The sequence below is a fragment of the Myotis lucifugus genome, unplaced genomic scaffold, assembly GCF_000147115.1.
Source record: "Myotis lucifugus unplaced genomic scaffold, Myoluc2.0 scaffold_40, whole genome shotgun sequence".
NCBI classification, from domain to species: Eukaryota; Metazoa; Chordata; class Mammalia; order Chiroptera; family Vespertilionidae; genus Myotis; species Myotis lucifugus.
The window spans coordinates 2,022,342-2,048,167 of record NW_005871088.1 but is presented as its reverse complement, the minus strand read 5'-3'; the positions used below and the strand labels follow the sequence as shown (position 1 = coordinate 2,048,167).

Genomic DNA, 25,826 nt, shown 5'->3' with positions numbered 1-25,826 from the left:
GGAATACTACTTACCCATAAGAAAATATGAAATTTTGCCATTTGGGGTAATATGGATGGACCTTGATTATATTATGCTAAGGAAAATAAGTCTGAGTTCATTTTTAACCATTCTTCCCTCTTCAGATTACCTAATCTGGCTTTTCTCTTCCTCTAGCATACCCAGCATATTCCTGCTTAAGGATTAGGATATTATATACTTTATTGTCTAAACTGGAACACTTTTGAGAGTGATAGGAGGTTTTATCAACAATTATACCAGGACAACAGGTATAAATCAGGACTGTGCCAGGTAAAATGCTAGAACTAGACTGCTACATAAAACCAAGATCCTGAAGGACTCAACCTCAGCAAAAAGGTTAATTACATAAAATGAACTAGACAAAACCAGTCTACAAAATGAAAATTCAGAAGGAAACTTGTCTATCCAAGCATGAATTCTGAATGAAGAGGGGTATAGAAGAAGCATTTCTACTGAGATTTAGCAACCTTAGGCCTAATCTTATATGGGATTCATATTAAATGTATACTATCTGCCTGATTAGGGGCTTTTAAGCAGAAACATTAACATAAAATTGGTCTAAAGATGGGGATACCTCTAGATTGACTTGCAAAAGCAAATACAAAAACACTGTGGAGGGACATGACTAGAAATAAATGCTTGTTGAAAATCAGCTCACAATCCACAACAACAAATGCCTAAGGAAATGGTCATGAGCGAGAGTCAGCTGATATATTAGTAACATATAACTAAATTAAACCCTCTCTAATAACTTAATATAACAGAATAATCAAACATATTATAAGGGAACTATAATTAAGATGATACAGACATCAAAGAATATATTGAGAACAATAGAAAAAAATCCAAACATTATGGAGTAAGACAGTGGTTCTCAACCTGTGGGTCGTGACCCCTTTGGCGGTCAAACGACCCTTTCACAGGGGTCGCCTAAGACCATCCTACATATCAGATATTTACATTATGATTCATAACAGTAGCAACATTACAGTTATGAAGTAGCAACGAAAATAATTTTATGGTTGGCTCACAACATGAGGAACTGTATTGAAAGGGCCAGAAGGTTGAGAACCACTGGAGTAAGAGCAAAAAAACCCAGATTTTTAAAAGGTCTATTTTAAGTAGATCTTATGTAAAAGAAAAATAGTCTTGAAAATAAATTGATGTTACATAGATTAGATATCATTAGAGATTAGAAAATTGAAATGTGAAGAAAAATTGCTCAGTGAAAATTTCAGACAGATAAACGAAAGGGTATGTACCATGAAGTATGAAAGGGAAAGGTTCAGTATCTATATATATAAAAGGCTAATATGCTAAGTGTCTGACCTTCCAACCAGTCGTTATGATGCACACTAACCACCAGGGGGCAGATGGTCAATGCAGGAGCTGCTGAGCTACAGTTACTTGGCAACGATGGTTCTCAGGTGACGCAACCAAAACCAGAGAGGACGGAGCCCGATTCCTCACAGGGACACGCAATTCCACCTTCGGCAGTGGGTTATGTTGTTGCTGGGGCCCTGTTGGCCCCGAATCTGGTTTACTGCACACTTGCATTTGCGTTCCACACCCTGTATGACAGCAACTTTGCAGAGTGCCCTCTCACACTCTAGGACCTTTCGGGGGATGTCAGAAAGCTGGTTTTGGCCTGATCCCCACAGGCCAGGCCGAGGGACCCCCACCTGCCAGAGGGACTCCGCTCACTCTGCAGATGCTGGGGAAGGACCACGGGAGGTTGGCTCCAGGTTGTGTCCAGCCTGTCTTGTCCAGTCCCATCCCAACAGCCACCTTCTAATTAATTTCCTTTCAATGTGCATGAATCTGTACACCAGGTCACTAGTAATCTAATAAAATTCTAAAGTTAGAGAGAACATGGAGAAGCAATACTTAAAGTACTAATGAATGATAGCCTCTAAAATTATTGAAATATATTCATCCTTAGCTTCAAGAACCATAATGAGTTGAGAGCTCAATATAATAAAATAGATCCAAACCAATATATAGTGAATTTGAAGAATACCAAAGAGGAGATCTTTAAAAGCAAAATAGAAAAGGCATATTACTTACAAAGAAATAACAATTTGACTGATAGCAGATGTCTTGAAAACAACAATAGGAGCCAAAAGACTTCTATAGCCAACTAGAGTATCTTTTAATATGAGATCAAAATAAAGATAATTTTACACAAAATTCGATTATCTCATATCTGGGTCACCCACACCATTCAGGTCTCATTCAAAAGTCTCCATATCAGAGGAGCATTCTTTGACCATTCTATCATAAATAGCAATCCCCCTTCTTATTACCATGCATTATTTTTTCTTCATGCATTATTTTATCAGATAGCACTAACAAAATGTATTTTTATTTGCTTACTATTTCTTTCATTCCACTAGCCTGGAAGCTCCATGAGAGCAGAGACTTTGTTCTGTTTGCTGCTATATCTCTAGCACCTAAAACTCTACCTGGCATATAGTATGTGCTCTATAAATACTTTTGAATAAATAAATTAGTGAATGAATCCTCAAGAAAAGAACTACTAAATAAGTTCTTCATGTGGTTGAAAATGAAACAACCAGGAAGATGCAAGAAGGAAGAGTGAGCATAAGTGTTGACAAACTTAAGGGTAAACTAATAAATAATGGTTCCTTGTAAAAGATAATAATGGCTATAAAAACAAAGTGGAACAAATAACTAGAGTAAATAAAATAGAAGGAGGGTTTAGTAATATGTGAGTTAATGCATTCTTATATTATTTGGGATGATACTGGAAATATCAGACTTTAAGTCAAGTATGTATGTTAACATTTAAGGTAACCACTAAAGAATATACTAAAAATAGAATGTAAAACTTATAACACTGTGGCGAAAAATGAATGGGAATGCAGTTGTTTCAATCCTATAGAAGGCAAGAAAAAAAGGATAGGAACAAATGAGGAAAATAATACATAAAACAAAATTAATATAGTCTAAGGATAAATACATAATGTAGCCATATGGTATGTATATATACAAGAGACACACCTAAAGACACATAAAAATACAGGTCAAAATAAAATGGTGGAAACATCTGTTTGGAAAAATCCAAATGAAAATAAAGTTTTATAACTAGAAAATATAGACATAATGGACTGTAGGACAAACATTATTCCTTGGGATACAATATCACTATACTAAAAAATGGTGTATCTCAAGTGGAAAAAAAATCTAAGTTTTCTTGTATGGGTAACATGTCCTCAAAATACATAAGGCAAAAACTGAATTACAAAGAGAAAGTGACAAACTTGTAGAATCTCAATACTAGTAAATGAAAGACCAATCATACCAACAATATGGATGATTAAGATACATGAACAATGGCCTAGCTGGTGTGGCTCAGTGGTTGAGTATTGACCTATGAAGCAGGAGGTCACGGTTTGATTCCTGGTCAGAGCACATGCCTGGGTTACGGGCTCGATCCCCAGTGTGGGGCATGCAGGAGGCTGTTGATTGATGATTCTCTCTCATCACTGATGTTTTTAACTCTCTTTACCTCTCCCTTCCTCTCTGAAATCAATAAAAATATATTAAACAAATAAAAACAACAACAAAAAGAAAGATATATGAACAATGAATTGATAAGCATAAGCCAAGGAACACACAGACTTATCCACTTACACTTAACGAAACACACATTTTTACCAAAAATGAATGATCATGTGCTAAGCCATAATACAAATTTTGATATAAGTGACCCTTGATTTTGAGGACCTTGATTTAATGGACTTCAGATTTAATAGATAAAATTTCTAGGCCATATGTCATATGGGAAAATGTACACCTTGTTAATTTTAAAATGCTTTAAATCAATATGTGATTATAATTAAATTAACAAGTTATTTTTTGTTATTAACTTACTGTCATTTTAAATAAATTTTAGCAAATAGGTCATGTGTTGGAAAAAATACTGGTACTTTTGCCAACATAAATAAATATTACATATCTACAACTATAGTCTACATATTTAAATCCAAGACACACCGCTCATAGACACACCATGTGATTAGCATATGATCACATGGCATTGAGTGCAGTAATTGATTCTGTTGTCTCCTGGTATGATTTTCTGCAACAATTTTAACATGTGATGTCAATGTTCCGATGTGTGCTAAGCTACACTCCAGTCATGTGCATTTGTTTGCTCATGGTGACTGGTAAATGCATACATTTACTAGACTTATTCAGTATAAATTTAAAATTACAGTAATTCATATAGAAAACTTTTCTGTGAAATTAAATTTTGCATACATAATTGTAATTACATAAATATATCTACCTAACTAAAAACAGGTAAATTGGTCAATTTACTAGCTAATTGGTCAATTTTTAACATATGCATTTGGCAAACTTACTTTATTACATAATGGACTTTTGGCTTTAACGGACACACCTTTGCTTGAATTAGTCACTTATATCAAGGTTTTACTGTAAAACAAAAAAGATTCCATATCTTATAGACCACCTTCTTTCAATGAGGCATTAAATTAGAGGTTGATAACAGCCCTAGATGTTTTGGCTCAGTGGATAGAGTTAGGCCCTCGGACTGAAGGTTCCTGTGTCTCTTGTATACATACATGAAGGCATGGTACGGTCAAGGGCACGTACCATGGTTGCAGGCTCGATCCCTGGGCCTGGTCAGGGTGCATGTGGGAGACAACCAATCTGTGGGTCTCTCTTACATAGATGTTTCTCTCTCTCTGTCTCTCCCCCTCTCTTCCACTTTCTCTAAAAATCAATGGAAAAATATCTTTGGGTGAGGATTAACAAAAAAAAAGAAAAAAATAATAACAAAGTTTTATTTTTGAAAATTGAAAAACCCACTAAAGTTTTTAAGAAACAAAGGAAAAATAAATAAACACATTAGAAAATACCTGGAACAGAACAACAGTGAAAATGCTTGTGTATGAAATCTTTAGTGGACTCTTCAAGTGATACTGGGAGGGAAATTGACAGCCATAAAGAAGCCTTAAAGATAGCCTTAAGAAAAAGGAAAACTATAAACTAATCTACTTCAAGAAACCAGAAGGACCACAGAGTACCCCAAGGAAAATGAAGGAAAATATAATCCAGACAAAAGAAAATATCAGTGAAACAGAAAACAAAAAAAGAAATAATACAGGTGATGAACAAAACCAAAACTAGGCTGCTTTAACATTACTAAAAATATAAAAAACTTCTCATAAGTTTAAGAAAAGAAGGTAAAATAGGAGAAAACAGTTTGGGGTAGTGGTAGGAATATAGGTTAAATAAGATTGGCCAAAAAAGATGACAATTTTTGATGATGGGGGTTAGGTACATGAGATTCTATTAAACTATTTTCTCTACTTTGGTGTGTCTCTGTGGGATATAATCACTTCCAGCCTGTGATTATCTCTGGGGAGGGAGAGGAATGGAGTTAGCTTAAAGGTACACAGGGAACTTCATGTGTATCTTTAGATATTAAAAAATAAAATAAATATGGCAAAATGTTTAAGATTTAAAACATTTGGATGATGGATACCCATTCTTAAATATATTATTCTTGACAAAGTAAAAACTATTGGGGAAAATCACATTATGATTATTTGCTCCATAAGTATCCTGTGATCTTTGGCCAAAAGCAATCCAATTTTGACCTGACTATTCTCAAAATGCAATTTGAAAAAAAGGAAGGAAGGAAGGAAGGAAGGAAGGAAGGAAGGAAGGAAGGAAGGAAGGAAGGAAAGGAAGGAAAGAAAGAAAAAGGAAGGCAGGCAATCAATTATTTCCTTGAAAACTGACCCATGTATACTCTCCAAGGATGAGTGCCTACAATTTGACAAACAAATTCTGCTGTTCTGTGAGGCAGTTAAATTCCATCTTCCAGATAATAAGCCTAGCCTAAGTCTGTCTCCTGGGAAAGACACAATGAATTTCCTGTACCAGTCAGAGATGATATAAGGACATGTGGCTCTTGGGGAAGAATTTTTGGCTTGGTATTAGAGCTTGAATGTCTTCAACTCCTACACTGTGCAGTGTTTTAAAGCAGCCAACAGAAAGGGCCTCCGAGGTTGATTCCACATTAACAGGGTCTGGGGCCAAGGTACATGACAACTACATTACAGTAAAGTCACTGTCATTGTCCCACATGCAGGCTACCCTCCTCCATTTGTTTTGGCCTTCCAGACTTCCTTTTGCTCTTTGCCTTCTCTCTATCATTTTCTATTTTAGAGACTCATAATCCATATGCCTCTTTTAGTTGCATTTAGCCCTTGAAATTGTCTTATTAGCATTGTTTATGTGTCCTGCCTGTCTATTTTACATAAAGTAGCCAGGAAATTCCTGGTCATGGAATCCTAGGCAAAATCCTATAGACATAGACCCTCTTTCTATATTGCATCTAGGAATATGGTAGCCTAGGAATAAGAGGAAATTGATAGCCTAAGAGGCTTTCAAAATAGACAAAGGCTCTCTGCTTCTGTACCCAAGACCATCAGTAAGTGAGGATTTGAAGTGGACATAGCCATTTTTCCCAGTGCTAGAAAGGAAACAGGTACAATAACTTCAAGCCCATTACCACCAGGAAAGAGGTCTCTATGCTACTTTCTTTTTAATTAACACCATTTTTTCATATACAGTCTTTGAATACTCTGATAACTTTGCATGGTTTTATAAGCAGTTGTCAGAACAAAATGTAAGTCACCTGAATATGTTACCAAGAATTATAATTATAATGTCTTTTATTGGTTCTTATCCCCAGTCCTCCATTTTATTTTTCTAATCAATTTGTACTGTTGGTTCATAATCTACTTTCTTTATTACCTGGCTGTCAACCACATACCCTAAGAAGTTTCTCTGAGAAGTGAGAGTTGGGCACTTATTATCTACCAGGTATCTAAGCAGTTCAAGTATCCCTGGGGAAAAAGGTGAGGTTGATAATACCTCGAATTGGCATTTTAAGTTTCCCAGTTATTCTCTCTGACTCTACTAATATTACTACCCTTTGTCCTCTTTATTTTTAATCACTAGCTTTATCAGTACATTCAGAGAAACCATTATTGAATACATAACTCAGAACCCTGGGCCCCTGCACCTCTGGCATGTTCAAGGACCAGAGCAGAGCCTGAAGCTTTAGGAGGAGAGCTAAAATACAAGCTTTGTCAGAAGCTGGTTTGGACCAGGATACATATACATTGTGAATTTATTACCATACTAACTTCGATTACCTTAATTGTTTTTGTATGTGATAAGGACACTTAAGATCTATTCTCATCAACTATCGTCTATCAGCTTTCTACTTTCCTTTCCAGTCATTGACCATATGCATAGCATGCCATCCTTAAGCCAGTATCCCAGTTCCTCTGCATTCTAATCCAAATGTTCTTGGGAGACCGGGAAAATTTCTACTTGCCAAGAGCCATTACTCATTGGCAAGGAATAAACAGACACAATTTAAGAGAGAAGTGGCAATGAAACTGCATTTTTACTAAACCTTTTTCAGCCTCCTCCATTGTTACCTCCACCATCTTTTCATACATTGAAAAAATGGTCTAAACTCTTCTAAAAATAGAAAATCAGAGAAGTTCACATGGCCTGTTTATTCAAATTAAGATTGTATCCCTTATTCTGTTTCTCTTCTGGGAGACCACTGACACAAAATTGGTATTGCTACTTAAAAGCTATATATGGTGTGACCATCAAGCTCCATTTACTGCAAATGGTTAACACAAGCCTTTCATTTAAGATGCCTATAAAATCCCCATAATAACCAGTTTACAGCTTATATCTTATGCTCTGCATTAAGTATATTTCTTTCTCCGACTTTCCCCTTAGAAAAATCTACAACTGTTCCGCTTTCATCTCTGCCCAATTCCCTATTGTCACAGCTCCTTATTTTCATAGGTAGAGAAGCCACCAAAACATGGATGGAGAAGCCTAAAGCTTGGAGCCATCAATCAGAAACTCATTAGTCTTGCTATTCAACAGTGTCCCCTGAAAAAAGTTACTTTCCTGTCTTTATCTGCAGGACTTGCTACTAATATTTCATTTAATTTCAGCAAACACAGAGTACCTGTGTCAATTCTTTTGCTAGGTACTGGAGATACAGAAATGTACCTAACATGTTTTCCACCTTTGAAGAACTTTTAGTCAAATGGAGGAACACAGTTATAATTTTCTCCTCAAATTTAATTTTTCCCATCTCATTCATTTTTGTATTTAACAAACTGCTGAGAGTCTACCAAATACCAAACAATGAATTAGGCACTGGTGGTACTGATATTAACAAAACAGACATGGAACTTTCTGTCAAACACAGGATCTATGTCTTTGGAGGTCAGTGTTTGACCAAGGAGTGAAATGGCTATAAGGGATTATGGGTGGTGCTGGTTTAATGATTAAAACGGCACCGTAATGCCATCACTTTGTTAATAAAAGTCTGTCTCTGTTTCCTTAAAAAGTATTCTAGACCAAGTAAGTCAAGAACCCAACCAACTATAATAAATTCTCATCTATTTTTCCATGTTATCTGTGGTCTCAGGGGAGCCTGGGTTCATGCTTCCACTAGCTGCTAAGGCCTGATGCTTCACCAAAAGTCATCCCTGACCCTGGGTCAATTGCCCAATCTACCAAGTAGCTCATGAATAAGTTTTCAATGAAGGAGTTTTTAAAAGAACCAGAAATGTGTTTCCCAGCCAAAGTGATGAAAGCTATTCTGCCTTGTGACAGGATTGAAGTGCAGCTAAAAAATAACCTGAAGTTTATTTGACCAAAGTCTTCCCTCCCTATTAGGAAAGAGCCATTTTTCTACTTAATCATAAGAAAGAAAAACAAACAAGCAAGTGGAACATGAAACTTCAAAAGAGATAGAAAGTCTGGATTGTTTGAAATGCCTTCAGGGTTGGCCTCCTTGGGTTGGGAAGGAGCAAAGAGAGGAGCTGGTTTGGGCAGGGGCTGTTTGTGTGTTTGTAGTACCCCTAGATTTAGGAATCTATTTGCACATGTGTGTCTATGGAGTGCTTAGGGTAACATGTGGGTTGTTTGTATTCTGTGTGTATTTTCTTACATGCATATACATTTTTCTGAATGTATTTGTGGATGTTGGTGCATGAATGAGAGTGAGTGTATGTGTGTGTGTTCAACCTTCCCTCACAACCACTCATGACTCTCTCTCCTGAGAACTAACCTGCTTCTCCAACTGATTCCTAGAACTGTGTGACTGAAAGGAGAGTCCTGTGAAGTCAACATGCCTAAACCAATTCTCATCCTCCAGTCTTTTGCCTCTTATAGTCCATCTGTACAGAGTGCCAGATCAATCATTCTAAAACAAAACATATTTTTACTGCCCTACTCAATGTTTCTGTATTACCTAAAGGGCAAATTCTATTATGTCCCTATACACTGTTTATATTTACCCAACAGGTCTAAAGAAGCTCTGTCCCTTGCTAAGTAGTAGTCTCACTGAATATAGTGATACAGAGAAAAATAAGTATAAACATGGACATTTCATATTTTTAAATATATATTTTTTTATTTAAAAATTGTTATTTTCAACACAAAGTCACTCATTCAACAAAAATTTACTGAGCATCTAATTGTCAGGCATACTGAGCAGTTAATAGCTTTTTTGTTCCTGATATAATAATTATTCAATCAATATCTGATACTTAGTAGATATTAATCAGATGGTCCATTAGGATGGGGTCTCCTGTCTCAACTCTCCTCTGCATTCTTTGCTTTGGCAGCAATGGAGAACAATAGGAGAAGGGAAAGTCCTTGCAAATGACTCAGGAGTCATCCCCTTTCTAGCTCTACTGTGCTCCGCCCTGGTCCTTAAATATGCTCCAAAGCTCTCTAATTGCTCACATCAGTAGAAGTATCAGTTTCCAGAAGTGGCTTAGACTCTTACTCCAAACACTCTGCATCACCCCAGCCAAGCCAAGTCCCTGGGCCTGTTTGGAAGGAACAGACTCCTTTGATAACACCACTGGCTGCTTAACTGAGAGTGCCCACCACAATGTTCTCTTCATATGACTTATCAGTACTAATATTGTGTGGTGATGGCAAAATGTGAAGGGAGATGTCAGGGAAAGTTTAATTGAGGATAGGAAGCCAGGTTGATTTTGAAAGATGTGTTGTAGAAAGAAGGGAAGGATACTCCTATTGAGGGTATATGCATTTTATGTAAATATGTGGGGAGAGCAGGGCAAGAGATGGATTCAGCTAAATGTAGGTTGGTGAGGATAGAGAATTCATCTGAGATAAGACTTCTCCATAGGACCTGCCATAGGGGAAAAAACACATTTTATTTGATCTGATGTATCATCTTTCACTCTTACTTTACCAGGAACTACACTTACCATGTCAGTATCTGACACAGGGCCAAAACTGGTCACGTAGATATCAGTCTTCACTTCAGTCACTGCATCTGGGCCAAAGAAAATAGAAAAGCAGAGTGTCATGAAAACCTATGGCCTTAGCTCTGAGAGAGACCAGTGTAATACTTGGAATGATTGCTACATCTGAGAAAGGCTATTTGGCACAGTCAAAAAAAAACCCTAAAAAAAACCCTCTTGTACTATTTCTTCATGGAGAACATGCTAGGTACAGATACAAAATCCATCCTATTAGGTGTCATTGAGAATGACAGCAGAATCCCAAAGCTTAGTGAGAGCCCTTAGTGATCTCTGAAATCACCTGTGGTGGACATTCACCCTGGGAATATCCTTACCTGTGGTAGGTTACAAATATTCCAATATCCAACTCTCTTCCACTTCCAGGAACATCAAATGAATGCACTCCCACTCCACTGCCTGCTTAAAGTAGGGAGGGGTCATGGGACTGGTTTTGTTTATGTGAGGAAGTAATATGTGTCCCTCCCTGGGTAGAACAATTATGGTCCCATACAAGCCCCTCCCTGCCGTGGTCATCATATGGTCAACATCATATGTTGATGTGGAGCTACCATAAGATTGATATAGCCTGGAATGATGAGCCAACACATGGAGGACAACTGCCCTAAAGGGTTGCCCATGGACACAATAGTGTGGTGAAGGCTTGGGAGGGGGTAGGAGTGGGGAGGAGGGGATCATGCAGGGGAAGTTGACATCTATAATACTTTCAAAAATAAAGGTAAATTAACAAGAGTCTAGATCTACAATAGACTTTGCATGGGTGAGAAATAAACTTTTGTTGGGTTAAGTGACAAATATTTGGAGATGACTGACATTACCTCATAAACTCTCTTTGCATTTATTTTTCTTTCTTGTAACTGTCTGCTTTCTAGTCTGCCTTCCTACCTAATCCAAGAATCCCTGAAGGGCAGTTTCCCTGTTTTGTTATCTCTGTATCCTCAGTACATAGAAAAGGAACCAATTACTCATATAGTGATGACTGAACAATTTGGTCTGAATGGATGAATTCATCACATATTTGCCAAGTTGGAAAATGATACCAAAAAAAGTGAAGTTATTACACTATTAAGTTTCTCTTTTCTTGCTTGTGTCAGCCCTGTCTACCCCTTTGCAGCCCAGACTAGCATATCCATTCCAGCATACCTCAGAGCATAGGGCTGCTTAGTACAGCCTAACAAAGCCCATTCCAACCTACCAAACACCCCATCATTACAGTAAATTCAAACAAGTCCCACTCCAGCCCAGCACAGCTGACCCCAGTAGAGCACACCAGTAACACAGCTAACACAGAGTCCACACAAGACTCAATGTATGTATGTAATGAGACTGGCTAATGCAGTCTATAGCACTATTTCTTTTCCCTCATGGAGAAGGGAACACACCTACTCCATATGTAGCATATTCACTCTACTCATCCAGTCCTGGGTTCTGGCCCACATGTACCTTAGATTTGCTTGACTTCCCACTTTCCAGAACCATCCCTTAGGCTTAATACACTGTTCTCCTACTCACATACTAGTATACTCAAGGCCACTGCATGCATCCACAAACATTTAATTTTCAGAAGAGATTATGGGTATCGTCCTATATAATAAAAAAGAAACATGTAAATTGACCATCCCTCTGCTATGCTCACCAGCCAATCAGGAATGAGTATGCAAATTAACCTGACAAAATGGCAGGTTAATTTGCATACACAGGCACCAGGAAGAGAGCAGAGTGGGAGAGCAGGCAGAGAGTGGAGCAGCTTGGGGAAATTGGCTCCTGTGTAAGCCAGATGGAGAGCAGAGAGGGAGAGCTTGGCAAAGTGGGAGGCCATGGGACAGAGCCAGAGCAGTAAGGGAAAACCAAGATCGCGGGGAGCACCAGGAATTCTGGGAATAGTAGTTTTGGTGGCAGCCCCAGGACCGAAGTGGAAGCCCAGAGCGCGGGGAGCACCAGGAATGCTGGGAATCATAGTTCTGGTGGCAGACGAATCTCCTAGACACTAGAGCAAAGTGAGCCTGGAGCAAGTTACTGTTGTGGTGGGGGATGGAAGGAAAGCAAAGGTGAGAGACATAAGGAAAATCAGAGTGTCTAGGAAAAATTAAAGGAAAGATATCCTAAAACTTCCAGGAAATCTCCACCAATGAAGCAAAGAAAAAAAAATGCCTCTATTATTCTGTGAGCAACAAACCAAACTGAGTTGGGGTCTCAGACAATTCGCTCATATGATTTCAAAGACAGACAGAAACTCCCGGATTGGAGAGGGCTCCCCTGAGGGCTCCCAGATTGGAGATGGTGCAGGTCAGCTGAGGGACCCCCACACCTCCCAGTGCACGAATGTTGTGCACCAGGCCTCTAGTTTAATAATAATAAACACTATAGTCAATTTACCAAAACACACAATTTACTCCCAAGCTTAATCAGCAAATGACATGTCTCTGAAACAAGAGTTGTGCTTTAAATAGCCTCTCATCTAGGGCATCCTTTGAAGCCATTTCTGTGCTTGAAGAAGAGACAACACTTCAGAACCCAGAGCATGCACCCTAAAAACCTGTACCTTCAGATACAATGCCAGGTTCATTGGCTGGAGAAGCACTGCTCTTTCTCTTAGTACAGAAAACAAAATTAATTAATTAATTGGAGATTCAAATATAATTCAAACAATTATATTTGAATCCAGTATGCCAGGCAGGACATAGCTAGACATATAACAACTTTCTAAACGAATATACTAGTAATTGCAAAATTGCAAGATAGTTATGCAGCCTAAAAACAGGGGGCCCAGACTACAGCAAAAAAAAGGAGAGAGAGAATGGTAGCAAAATCAAGTGGCAGGAGACTGCTCTAGTTTCAATGGGACAGTAGAGTCACTGGAGGTAGAAAGGGAAGTAGCTAAAATAAGAGTCTTGGGCTGGAATTGGAAGGCTTGCATTCTAGATCTTTGAAGCCTAGCTTGCTAAATGCCTTACCAAGAATGTTTCCTTTTGGCTGCTCTCTTGTACAACAAGGGTTTCGGACCAGTCAAATTCTGAATTTTCACTCAGAACAGAAGAACTCTACTAGGAACTCTCTGACTGTAGCACCAAGCAAAAAGCATCTGACTAAAGGTACCAGATGGTAACAAGTGGCATGCTTTCTTTGCTGCCTAAGGAAGATGGGAGGTTTTGTGCAAATCTGATGCTCCTCCTCCTCTCTCAATTGTTTGTGTTCATTTAAAAGGCAACCATTGATTGCTAAGAAATAAACAGTGTGGGGAGAGGCTGCTTTCCCAAATTAGGGCCTAGCCAAGCTACAGAACTTTCACTGACTTTACTGCAGGGAAAGTTGGGAAGTTTGGTATTGTACTCTGGACAATTAATTCCTTCTTCTCCATTTCCATCCCATTTGGTAAGAATATGGCAAATAAAGAGAATTAGGAGAAGTGGTGTAAATGAAAGGAAGAGGGAAAAAATAAGTGGAAAGAAAGGAATAGGAAAGAGGTCATTAGAAGAGGATTGAAGGAAAACGGAAAGAAAGGATGAACAGGAAGAAGTAAAACAATAGGACAGTGGAAAAGAAAGAGACTGGGAAGAGGAAATAAAACTAACTACACAGAAAGTTACAGGGCAAGAGATAGCCAGAACTAAGAGTGAGAGAGAGAAAGAGAAAGCAAGAGAGAAGATGCTAAGAGAAAAAGAGAGGTAACGCTCTTTTCATCTAAATAGCCAGAAATCTCTCATGTAGAGGGATGTGGAGACAGGGATTGTTACTTATGTCCTGGAAGCTCAAGTGAGGGAGGGTTGTGAATTTATGTTAATATCCTTAGAGCTCTGACCCTCTACTCAAAGGCCAGGCAAATACAGGGAAACTTGACCATGCTCCAGTACTCCACACAAGGACCACCAAGCCCCAATGGCTAAATTCCATTTACAGACTAGGAAATCCATCTTCCTTGGATCAGGGTATATAACAACACTCAGGGAAGTGTCCTGCAGAAGTACGGCACAATGGTGAAAAGCATGACTAACTGGGTTTGAGTTCAGGTTCTGCCTTTTGTCTCTGTGTCTGTTTCTTCATGTGAAAAAACTGGAATAATGATAGCACTTACCTCAGAACTGTTCAGAGGATTTAAAGAGATGATATTAAAAAGGGGACATCTATAATACTTTCAACAATAAAGAAAAATAATAAAGAGATGGTAGTTAGGCCAGTAGTTAGAACAGATCCAGTGTTCAGTATACATTAACTGCTGCTGCTGCTTAATACTATTCCAGAGGTGATACAATAAAGCCAGGTGGACAGAACTTACCCAGAAGTTTAAGATCTTGGGTTCCAGACATAGAAGACAATATCCACCCACCACTACAGCTCCTCTGTTTGAAGCAATGATTAGGAATTGGTCATTTCACTTAAATAAATGAAAATATAAGTGAATTAGACTAGACCTGATAATGGCTCTAACTTATACTATAGCTCCTGCCCACAGGAGAGACAAATGTGAAACATAAATTAATGGGCAGATAAGAGGAATTTCCCCACATATGTAATACCTTAATCAATAAAGAAAAAAAAGAGGAATTTCCCCTGCTTTTTAAACAAGTGTTTTCAGACGCTCCTTGGCTTTTTCTTAATTTGCTTGGGGACCCAATTTCCTTCCAATGTTATCCTCTGAAACAAACAGTAAATAGAATTTTCTTTTCTTTGGTAAATTTACTGTGGCATTGGGTCTCCCATCAATGGGAAACTCATCAACCAGTCTCTACGCCATTTCTAATTGTTTTTTAAAAGAATAAAGATAAGCCAATAAGTGATCACTATGTTTATATTAAATATATTGCTCATAACAAATTGGATTTTCTAGTTTAACTTCAAATAGATCCCCCAAGAAACTGTGAATTTTCTCTTTTGATCAGAAACCAGAGTACTTGCCCCAATTATAGTGCTCCACTCCAGCATATATATAAACACTGCCCTTTGGACCCACACAACAAGGTCTGCTTCTTGTTCTTTTGAGATTTAAAGATGTTCAGAAATCAAAAGAAAGTGATCACAGTACCCTTTAGTCTGTTCTTCTTGTTCCTTTTCAGACTAAATATCCTTATTTCCTTTAAATGTGTCTCCTCTCTTTTGACATGGTTTTAATGACCCTCACTATCCCCCATTCACTTTCCTCTGGCTCAGGTCTGAAGTTTTACTGTCATTCCTGAAATATGTTTTGTAGAAAAAGTTTGTTACAATTCCACTAGAGACAAGGTCCTAAAATGAATTATATGAACAAAAGCTAACTATACCCCTTTAAATCATTTTAAGCACAGATGTACTCTTCAGTCCTTCCCAAAGACAGTTTTCTTAAGAATAGTGAGGCTTTGAGGATTGGAACGTTAGCTAAACAAAATAAATAAATAAAACTTTGACATTTTTGTTTTCTTTTAGATCACTGGAAATTTTGGAGAATAAGTGTTTATTGTAGTGCACACTTTTCATCTTGAAGGGAGACCAAGCTGCTGGAAATGAAGTGCCATGTAACTAGCTGTCTGGGTCAGCTAGCTACATGGATTTAGGGAGTGGGCTACAGTGACCTTGACAGACCCTCAAGGATTGGAGAGCTGGATTTCTCTGTTCTCATGCTAATGATCTTTCCATTTGTCTTTGACAATCCTTGGGGGGTAACTAATCAGTGACCCATCTCCCAGTAGCATGAATTACAGGTTAATTTTCTGGAGTAATCAGAAACAGGTGGCCTAAGGAAGCAGAAATTATAAGACTCTGAGTCAGAGGTCCTGAGCTATAATTTAAACTTTGCAACTGACTCACACATCGTTTTACAGGCTGTTCTGACAGAACTCACAACTTTCATATTTGGTCTCTTAGAAATCTAGCACTGCGTTTATGCTGCTCCATCTAGTGTCTGGTACCTAAAATGTACAGCAAATCTTCAATACCTAGCTATACGCAATGCATGTTTATAAACACCAGTAAAAAATACTACAAGATTTAAGAGAGACCACAATCACCACTTAAGTAATCACTGTGGGTTCTCATTCATTCCACTATTGCTAGAACCCTGACCCTCCCACAGGTAGTACAGAACAAAATTAACTGCCTGTTTCCCAAAATTCTCAGGAATTTCAGTCTAAAAGAGACCCTAAAATATGCCTTTCAGTCCCAAGCTAGATAACAGTTGTTGGCATTAGACAGCACTCAGATCACCCAACTCCTTCCACTGATTCCACACAAACACTGATTCCTGTACCATCACCCTCTGCATTTCATCTTCCTTTAAATCTGGCATTTAATACTTAAATTGTAAAGCACCAAAACATAACTCAAGTTTCAATTCAAATGGTTGCATTTGTCTTTCACTCATTCTGGATATTTCTCTCCTGCAACCTTTCCCCTGCACCTATTATTTGTTGCCTAACCCAATACTTACCCAGAATACAATGCAAAAAGCATTGAATCTCATTTCAGTTCTTGGTACAAACCTGAGCAGTGCTACTGACAAACTCTATTATCTTGAATGGCACTTTTACCTCCCTGAGCCTCAGTTTCCTTATGAAGAATACGAAGGGTTTCAGCACAGATATATCTAAAGTTCATTTAAAACAAGTATATAAATCTTTGGTTTCCTGGTTTCTAAACCCAGAGTAAGTCAGAAGCACTAAATTAAAAACAAAAAGATAGGCACAGTAGAAAAAACAAACAAACAAGAAATAAGCAGTAAAGAAGAAGATAGGAAAAATAATAATATCCAGGTTTTGCTCCATGGAAATAAAATATTCAAATGGTATTTTTCAGTTTTCTCTAGAAAGGATGTTGTGCTCAATGCTCCCAGTGGTGTTACTATAAGTCTACAGCAGCACCTTCCTAGAATATCTGCCCTCAGAATTTTCTAGTGACTTCCCTTTCTTGTGATAGGGACCAATGGCAATATTTGGATTTGTAGTCCCAGCGGAAAAAGGTAAGTATATGGAACTATCCACCCACATGGAAAGAAATGTCAGTATCAGCTGTAGAAGAAATGAAAACATTAGAGAGCAGCCTCTACAGAGATTCATAACTCTTTGCTGCAATAGAGTCCATTCCTGAGAACTAAGAGGGTTTCCATGGGGCAACATTGTAACAAAATTAGAGAAGGAAGTTGATGCAGTGCCCAAATAATGACCAAGAAAACACAATGTCTTCTCTACTCTACAGGAAAAGCTGAAAGCCAGGGGAGAAGTAACAGAATCTTTAAAACAGCTAGAATATCCCAAAAATGTTACAAGGATGCTCTGGTATTTTCCCAGTTTTAAAATTCCCTACTGAATTTTAGCTTAAACATAAAATTAATAAATGGCAAAACCATTGGTATAGGAACATGGACTACTGGTCCTACTTCAAGTTAATTATACCTTAGTTTCCTTATCTATAAAAATGGTAGTTATAAGTCAAACAGAAAAAGCTAAAAACTGTATGATTTCCCTCATATGTGGGATATAAAACTGAAACTTATGAACACAAACAGCAGTGTGGTGGTTGCCAGAGGGAGGGGGGTGGGGGGAGAAAGGGGTCCTAATATAAGGTGACAGGAGAAGATTTGACTTTGGGTGGTGGGCACATGGTGCTATATACAGATATTGTAACAGTAATCCACATATGAAACCTATATGTTCATGTTGACTAATGTCACCCCAATAACATTTAATTTAAAAATGGTAGTTGCTTTTGTTATTATTCAAATATTAAAAAATACTATGGTTTCCAAGGCCAAAATATATTAGAAGATGCTACCAGAGTCATATACATTACCATCCTTAAGAAGTGTTTGGGACTTCCAGATAAGATGGCAGAAGTAACTTCATATCTCAGTATAACCACTCTGATCCAAACACACAATAATGAGAGATAAAGCATGAAATATATGACAAAACGATATAGTTGTTTCAAATAAAAGATAAAAATATCATGGGATTAGAAACAAAACAAAGGTGTAAGGATGAAGCCAGAGATATGAGTCTGAAAGTAACTGCAGTAAAAGAGACTAAAATATTACTCTGTAAAAAAGAGAAGGCTGGAAACAGGCCGAGTGTTTACTGGTCGGAGCTGGGGTTCTCCTTTTAAAGAAGATAGAAAAAGCTAAGCTGAACTGATGCTTAGGGCTCTGTTTGAGGCTACAAGCTTGGGTTGGGGGGTGGGTGGGGATGACATGATATACAAAGAAACAGTTTTGGGATTAGGAATTGAGCCAAGTAAACTTATTGGACCTAGAGTGGATTAGCAATATCACAATAGAGAAAATACTTCAAAATACTATTGTAAATCCACTTTGGAATAGGGCTCAGAGTAGAAGAAAACCACACACACACACACACACACACACACACACACACACACACACACACACACTAGACTGTAAGAAAAAGATGGTGAAGAACTAAAATTAAAACTAAAGTGGCTTCTGGGCATGGTGGATTAAGTGCCATGCAGTCTTTCTCTCCCACAGATTCTAAATAAAATCTCTGAACAAAATATAAAAGCACCTACTCAAGGACTGAAAAGTAAAAACCAAACAGGTGATTTATGGAGGGGATTCAAAACTTGGCGAAGGAACCCTTTTTTTCTTCTTTTCTCTTGCAGTTCTGCCACAAAGGCAAAGCTGTATAGTGGGACACGGGCACAAACAGCCAAAACTCTGATTTAAAAAAAACCATCTACCATGGCCGACATGGTTCAGAGCATTGCCTACGAACCAGGAGGTCACAGTTCGATTCCCAGTCAGGGCATATGCCCAGATTGTGGGCTCGATCTCCAGTGTGGGGTGTGCAGGAGGCAGCCAATCAATGATTCTCTCTCATCATTGATGTTTCTATCTCTCCTTCTTCCTTCATCTCTGAAATCAATTATATATGTGTGTGTGTGTGTGTGTGTGTGTGTGTGTTTAAAAATAACCTTTTTGATGAACATAGCCAATCAGAAGATCTTAAAATAGTAACTGACCTCCAAGACCAGGTCGCAGCCGATTGTCATAGCCATCCAGAAGACGATCCAAGATTCTGGTGAAGATAGTGATGTTTTCAGTGCTGTCATCGGGAATATCTGGGGCATGTTTGGGAGAGAGTCTGGGGCAGTAGAAGGGGAAAAAAAACGAAAAAGAATGGTTCTTAATAGAAAACAATTACATGTCTTAACACTTTAATTCAAGAAGATTTCAATCAATAGACTGGGTTAATTAAATAGCCTTGTATTTTAACCAAACCAATAAGCACTTCCTATTTGTCACAATGATTACCTATGCAGGGGGCAGACAGTGCTCACTATACTTGTACTCTTATTCCAGCACTGGCATGAGCTTTACCAAACAAATGATCCAGCCCCAACTCAGCAGTAGAGAAACACAAGGAGAAATCCTGGACAGAATGTCCCTAGAAATAGTAGCTGGCATAAAGTTGATTCAGCAAATTTTGTCGCATAAAATGAAAGGAACTCAAAATAAAACAAGGGAAACTTTTAAACTAAGAACTCTCCTTTTTCTAGCCTAGAGAAACACAGTACACAGAGCAACAGAGCCAGACAAACCTTTGAATTGCATCTAGTCTTTTTACATCCCGCCTATGGAGATAGGGCAACAAAGCAATAGTAATCCGTTAAATGTTAAAGTTATCAGAACTCTTAAGAGATTCCCTAAAATCTCTCATTTTATACATAAGGAAATAAACTCAGAGAGGACACCAAATTTGCCCACAGACATACTGCTGGTGAGAGGCAGAAATAGGACTGTAATCTAAGTTCTCTGGTTTTCTAGTAACGCTTAGCTACCTCCTACTTCTCCATCTTGGATGTCTTTTGTAAGCCTTTCAAAGCACTAGTCACTATACTAACCACCTAATCAGGCCCTCCTGAGGAGCTTATTGTGGTTTGATAGGACTAGAAATAAAGGTCCTAAATAGTTCAGGGAAAACAGAAAATTGTAGAAGAAATGGCAGTTGACAAGAAGCATGGTGTGAAATTAAGTGATAAACCAAAAGTCAAAAATCCTTGTGATTTATTTTGAATAGACCAGTTAAGTAAGTTACAGTGCTGTATCTCCTTAGGTCTGCTTTCCCCATTCTTACTTTGGACCCAAAGGTTGCAATTAATAGATACTAGTAGATAATAACTATTCCTAGCATCCAGTTAATCAGGGCTATAAAAGACATAGGATAACATTTGAGGAGTCTTACAAAACACTCAATAGTATCCCCACCAATATTTATCCCTAGCAGTGAGAAAGGTTCCTGTTCTGAAAAAGACACTGAGAAAGATCTACAGAATAGTAGAAACACCTGAATTGAAAAGTTTTACTCTAAACTGTCACCCTCTAGCTAATAATCCCAGAAAATTCATTTTGAGCCCCCAATTTTCCCCCTTAATTCATAAACTTAATTAAATTCAATTGATCATTCAATGCATCTTTATTAAGCATCAACTATGTACCTATTACTGTTCTACATGTTACGAAAGAGTAAGGACAAAAGGTAAAACAAGGTAAGTAATATTTCCCTGCTTACAGGGTTTCTGAGATAATCAAATGATAACATAGATACTCATGGAGGGAAAAATAGAACTAAGCTTAAAGAATCTGGAGACATGCATTTGAATTTATCAGTTGTGTGACCTTAAGCAAGTCATATAGCACCTCTAGTAAGTTTTTTCATCTTTAAAATTAAAATAACTTCATAGGTATGTTGTCTTATTATTCATATATTAAATACTTATTAAAATTGCCAAGCTTAATGCTTAATATCTAGAAGTATTCACAATTTGTTTTTTTCTTTTTTAAAAATAATAGTTTATGTACTTGAATGCATTATTTAAGTTTAAATAGTAACAAAATATTGGCACACCATCAACCAAAAGTCATAAAGGAAGCTTTGGCCAGAGAGGCATTGAAACCCAGTGAAGAGTAGAAAGATTGACCGGTTTAGTGGACAAAGTGCTAAAAGTAATACAGATTCATTGGGAAGTGGGGGGAGAAGGGAACTGTAGTGAAGAACTAACTGACATCAATATGCTAAAGAGATATATACAGACACCCTTCCAGGTGATAGCCCATAGTTGGCTCAATCAACCAATATTCTGAATCCACATTACATGAAAGTCTGTTGGAGTTCAATTGATTTTGTGCAAAACTCTTCCTGATTATCTCTTATCTCTCTACCCCACTCCCATAGCCACCAGCTCAAATATCTCAATCAATCCTGGTGGCTGGTATTCTTACAATGGAGAGTCCTGATATTCATCACCTTAACCAAGAGATCCTATTTAGCATCAGTAATACTGAGACTACTTTGCCTTGTGACTTGATGCAATAGGAAGTCATAGCACCACCTACCAAGTATTCTTCATCCTGGCTTCAAATGTCCACCTATGGCCTGTGTCACAAATGCTACTTTTCTACTTCAAAAGGGAAATGTATTTCTTATTCCTTCAGGTCTTATAAGAAAATTGGACCTGCCCCATTATAGCAAGTGCCATCCAGTCAGTCTGTGGCTGGGATATTAAGTATTCAGAGATTGAGGGATTAATATATGAACCTAAATGTTCATGTACATAAAAGAAATGGGTATGTGCCTAGTTCTTAAATAAAAGTGACCAAATGCATGAAAAGCAATATATTGTTGCAGTTGGTAACAAGGACTCTAAGACCCAGGTTGTCTGGGGTTCAGTCCTGGCTCTGTGACTTTCTAGCTGGGTGAGCTTTGGCAAGTTACTTGACTTCTCCATGCTTCCATATTTCATCTCTAAAACAGGTATAACAGCCACAAATAGCTAGTAGATCTGTTATAAAAATAAGTCAACATATGTAAAGGACTTAGACTCATGCTAGGTACATAGTAAGAATTATTTAAATATTTGCTTTAAATTAACATAATGCAATGTGAAAACTATAAATAAAAATAAAGTCTCCAAAGAGAACCTACAGATGGCCAATAGAAATGAAAAATGCTTAAGGTCACTAATCATCAGCGAGATGCAAATTAAAACAACATTGAGGTATCACCTCACACCTGCCAGAATGGCTACCATCAATAAATCAACAAACAACAAGCGCTGGCGAGGATGTGAAGAAAAGGGAACCCTTTTGCACTGTTGGCGGGAATGCCGTTTGGTACAGCCAATGCGGAAAATAGTATGGAGTTTCCTAAAATAACTAAAAAATGGAACTGCCTTTTGACGCAGCAATCCTACTTCTGGGAATATATCCTAAGAATCCTGAAACACCAATCAGAAAGAATATCTGCATCCCTATGTTTATAACAGTGTTACTTACAATAGCCACCATCTGGAAACAGCCTAAGTACCCATTGGAAGATGAGTAGATAAAAATGTGTACAGTAACACAATGGAATACTACCCGGCTGTAAAAACAAAACAAAAAAATTCTTATCCTTTGTGACAATATGGATGGACCTCAAGAGTACTATGCTAAGCGGAATAAGCCAGTCAGAGAAAGACAAATACCATATGATCTCACTAATATGTGGAATCTAATTAACAAAATAAACTGATGAATACAATGGAAGTGGAAGCATGGACACATGGAACAAACTGGCTGGTGTCCAAGGGGATGGGAGTGGGGGTGAGTGAATAAAGAAGATGAAGGGACTAGCTAAAGAACATATATGCATACCCTATGGACAAGGACAGTAGTTTGGTGAAAGCCAAGGGAGGCGGAGATGGGGATGGGTAGAGTGGGCAAAAGGGGGGAAAAGAGAGAACACTTGCAATAATGTGGATATTAAAAATTTTTAATAAAAATACTTGAAGAGATAAGGTTTGTGTATTTGGAACTTCCTCCTTACTTAGAATATCTATCATTGCACAATGAAATCAGATACATGAAAAGTTAATAAAGCAGAATTAATCTTTTTTTTTCCAGAGTAAGGTAAAGAACAAAAAGAACCTCACATGGGCCAAGTATCTAAAGACATATTAGTTCAATTCTATAGCCCTCTGCCCAGAGATGGAAAGACTCAGAGTACATTAAGGTAATCAACCCTGCAAAAATAATTAGAAGAAATCTTAATGCTTCCAAGAATATGGGACAGTAGCCAAATGTAAAACGAGAACAAAAAAAGCCACTATCAAAGAATAAAATACACTATGTAATACTGAACTATTTCAAGGCTAAGGGGTTCATTTCTAGTAATGATATTCCTTGAATGAAATGGGATTTTGTATCAAAAGAAGTTTTATAAAAAAAATCAAAAGTAGTTCAATATAGCTGAATAACACAGAATTTGGTGATAGGAGGACTAAGAAATAAGGCTAACAAGATGGGTAGAGCCTAGGACTTAATAGACCTTATAAAATCATGTTAAGAAGTTTAGATTTTAATCTATGGACAATAAAAATCCATTAAATTACTCTAGACAGAAAAGATATGACTTAACATGCAGTGTAGAAGAAACACTAGCTACAGAGTGACAGTTACTCTGGATGGGAGCAAGACTTTAGGAAGTAAAACCAATCAGAGACTCTTGTAGTAGTCCAAGTAGAAGAAAACATTATATTAAATTAGAGTGGTAGCAGTAAAGTTGGAAAAAAGTAGATGAATCCAATGGATGTGGGAGGTAAAAATGACAGCTCTTGGTGATTGATTTAATCTGGAGTGAAGGGTAGAAAATTGGCCAAAATGATTCCAAGTTTCTGGCTTGAGCAACAGGATGCATGTTGTGTTTGCTTGTTCTTTGTTTTTAGAGTTGAAGGAGAGAGATGGAGATAATGCTACTATTTTAGACATACTTAGTTTAAACAGTTTATGAAATAGCCAAGTGGACATGTGTAATATATAGTTAGAATTAGAGGTCTGACAGTCAAGAGAAGTTAGGAACAGTGATTGAGATAAGAGTCATTGGTATATCTACACTAATAAAAGACAAAGATGCTAATTGACTGTACCTTCGCTACACCCTAAGCCATGCCCACCAGCCAATCAGAGCAACTATATGCAAATTAACCCAACCAAGATGGCGGCCGGCAGCCACGGAGCTAGAGCAAGCAGGAGGCTTGGCTGCCCGGGCGATGGAGGAAGCCAAGCTTCCCTCCTGCTCTGAGCCGGCTGTGGCCTCCGCTCATGGCAACAAAGTTTCAATTATAGAAGACAAATAAATCCCAGATACCTGCTTCCAGCCAGCCTCCACTGGGAGCTTGGATGGCTAGGGGTTGTGGCCAGCCTGAAAACAGCCATCAGTCCCTCACCCAGGCTGGCCACACCCTCATGGGGTGAGGGTCCCTGCTGGGGGCTTAGCCAGCCTGAAAACGGCCCTCAGCCACTCACCCAGACTGGCCAGGCACTCCAGCAGGACCCCCCACCCAGAAGGGGCTGTGGCCAGCCTTCAAACAGCCATTAGCCCCTCACCCAGGCTGGCCAGGCACCCCAGGTGGGACCCCTACCCTGAAGAGACTGTGGCTAGCCTCCAAACAGCCATCAGCCCCTCACCCAGGCATCCCAGCAGGGACCACCACCCTGAAGGGGCTGTGGCCAGCCTGCAAACAGCCATCAGTCACTCACCCAGGCTGGCCACACCCTCAAGGGGTGAGTGTCCCTGCTGGGGGACTTGGCCAGCCTGCAAACAGCCATTAGCCCCTCACCCAGGCTGGCCAGGCACCCCAGGGGAACTCCCACCCTGAAGGGGCTGTGGCCAGTCTGCAAACAGCCATCAGCCCCTCACCCAGGCTGGCCAGGCACTCCTATATAATAAAAGGATAATATGCAAATTTACCCTAACAGCAGAACGAATTGGAATGACTGCTCACTATGACACACACTGACCACCAGGGGGCAGATGCTCAATGCAGGAGCTGCCCCATGGTGGTCAGTGCGCTCCCACAGGGGGAGCTCTGCTCAGCCACAAGCCAGGCTGACGGCTGCCAGTACAGCAGTGGTGGTGGGAGCCTCTCCTGCCTCCTCAGCAGCACTAAGGATGTCTGACTGCAGCTTAGGCCTGCTCCCCGCTGGCAAGTGGACATCCCCTGAGGGCTCCCAGGCTGCCAGAGGGATGTCTGACTGCCAGCTTAGGCCCAATCCCCCAGGGAGCGGGCCTAAGCCAGCAGGTGGTCATCCCCCGAGGGGTCCCAGACTGTGAGAGGGCACAGGCCAGGCTCAGGGACTCCCCCGAGTGCACAAATTTTTGTGCACCGGGCCTCTAGCATATATATATATATATATATATATATATATATATATATATATATATTAACAATGTCATGGGGATGGATTAAGTCACTTAGAGTTTATATAGTAAAAAAGAGCACCTGATTTAAAACAAAAACAAACAACAAAAAACACACCACCATCACCTGTGCAATGAACAATGGAAGAGAAGATTACCAGATTACAAAAGATCTTTATATCACAAAAACTTTGATATAGCTGTGCAATATTGTAGAAAATATTATAGAAAGCAT

At 38.7% G+C, this 25,826-nt stretch overlaps 1 protein-coding gene across 1 annotated transcript in view; it reads right to left on the bottom strand.

Moving 5' to 3' along the window:
- Window positions 1-25,826, bottom strand: part of GABRA3 (gamma-aminobutyric acid type A receptor alpha3 subunit) — a 205,189-nt gene that overhangs the window by 95,876 nt on the left and 83,487 nt on the right. The window contains exons 3-4 of the mRNA XM_023753038.1: window positions 19,374-19,495; window positions 10,377-10,444 (exon numbers count right to left, since the gene is read on the bottom strand). Coding sequence (XP_023608806.1) covers window positions 10,377-10,444; window positions 19,374-19,495 — 190 coding nt within the window. The remainder of the gene's footprint in view (window positions 1-10,376; window positions 10,445-19,373; window positions 19,496-25,826) is intronic.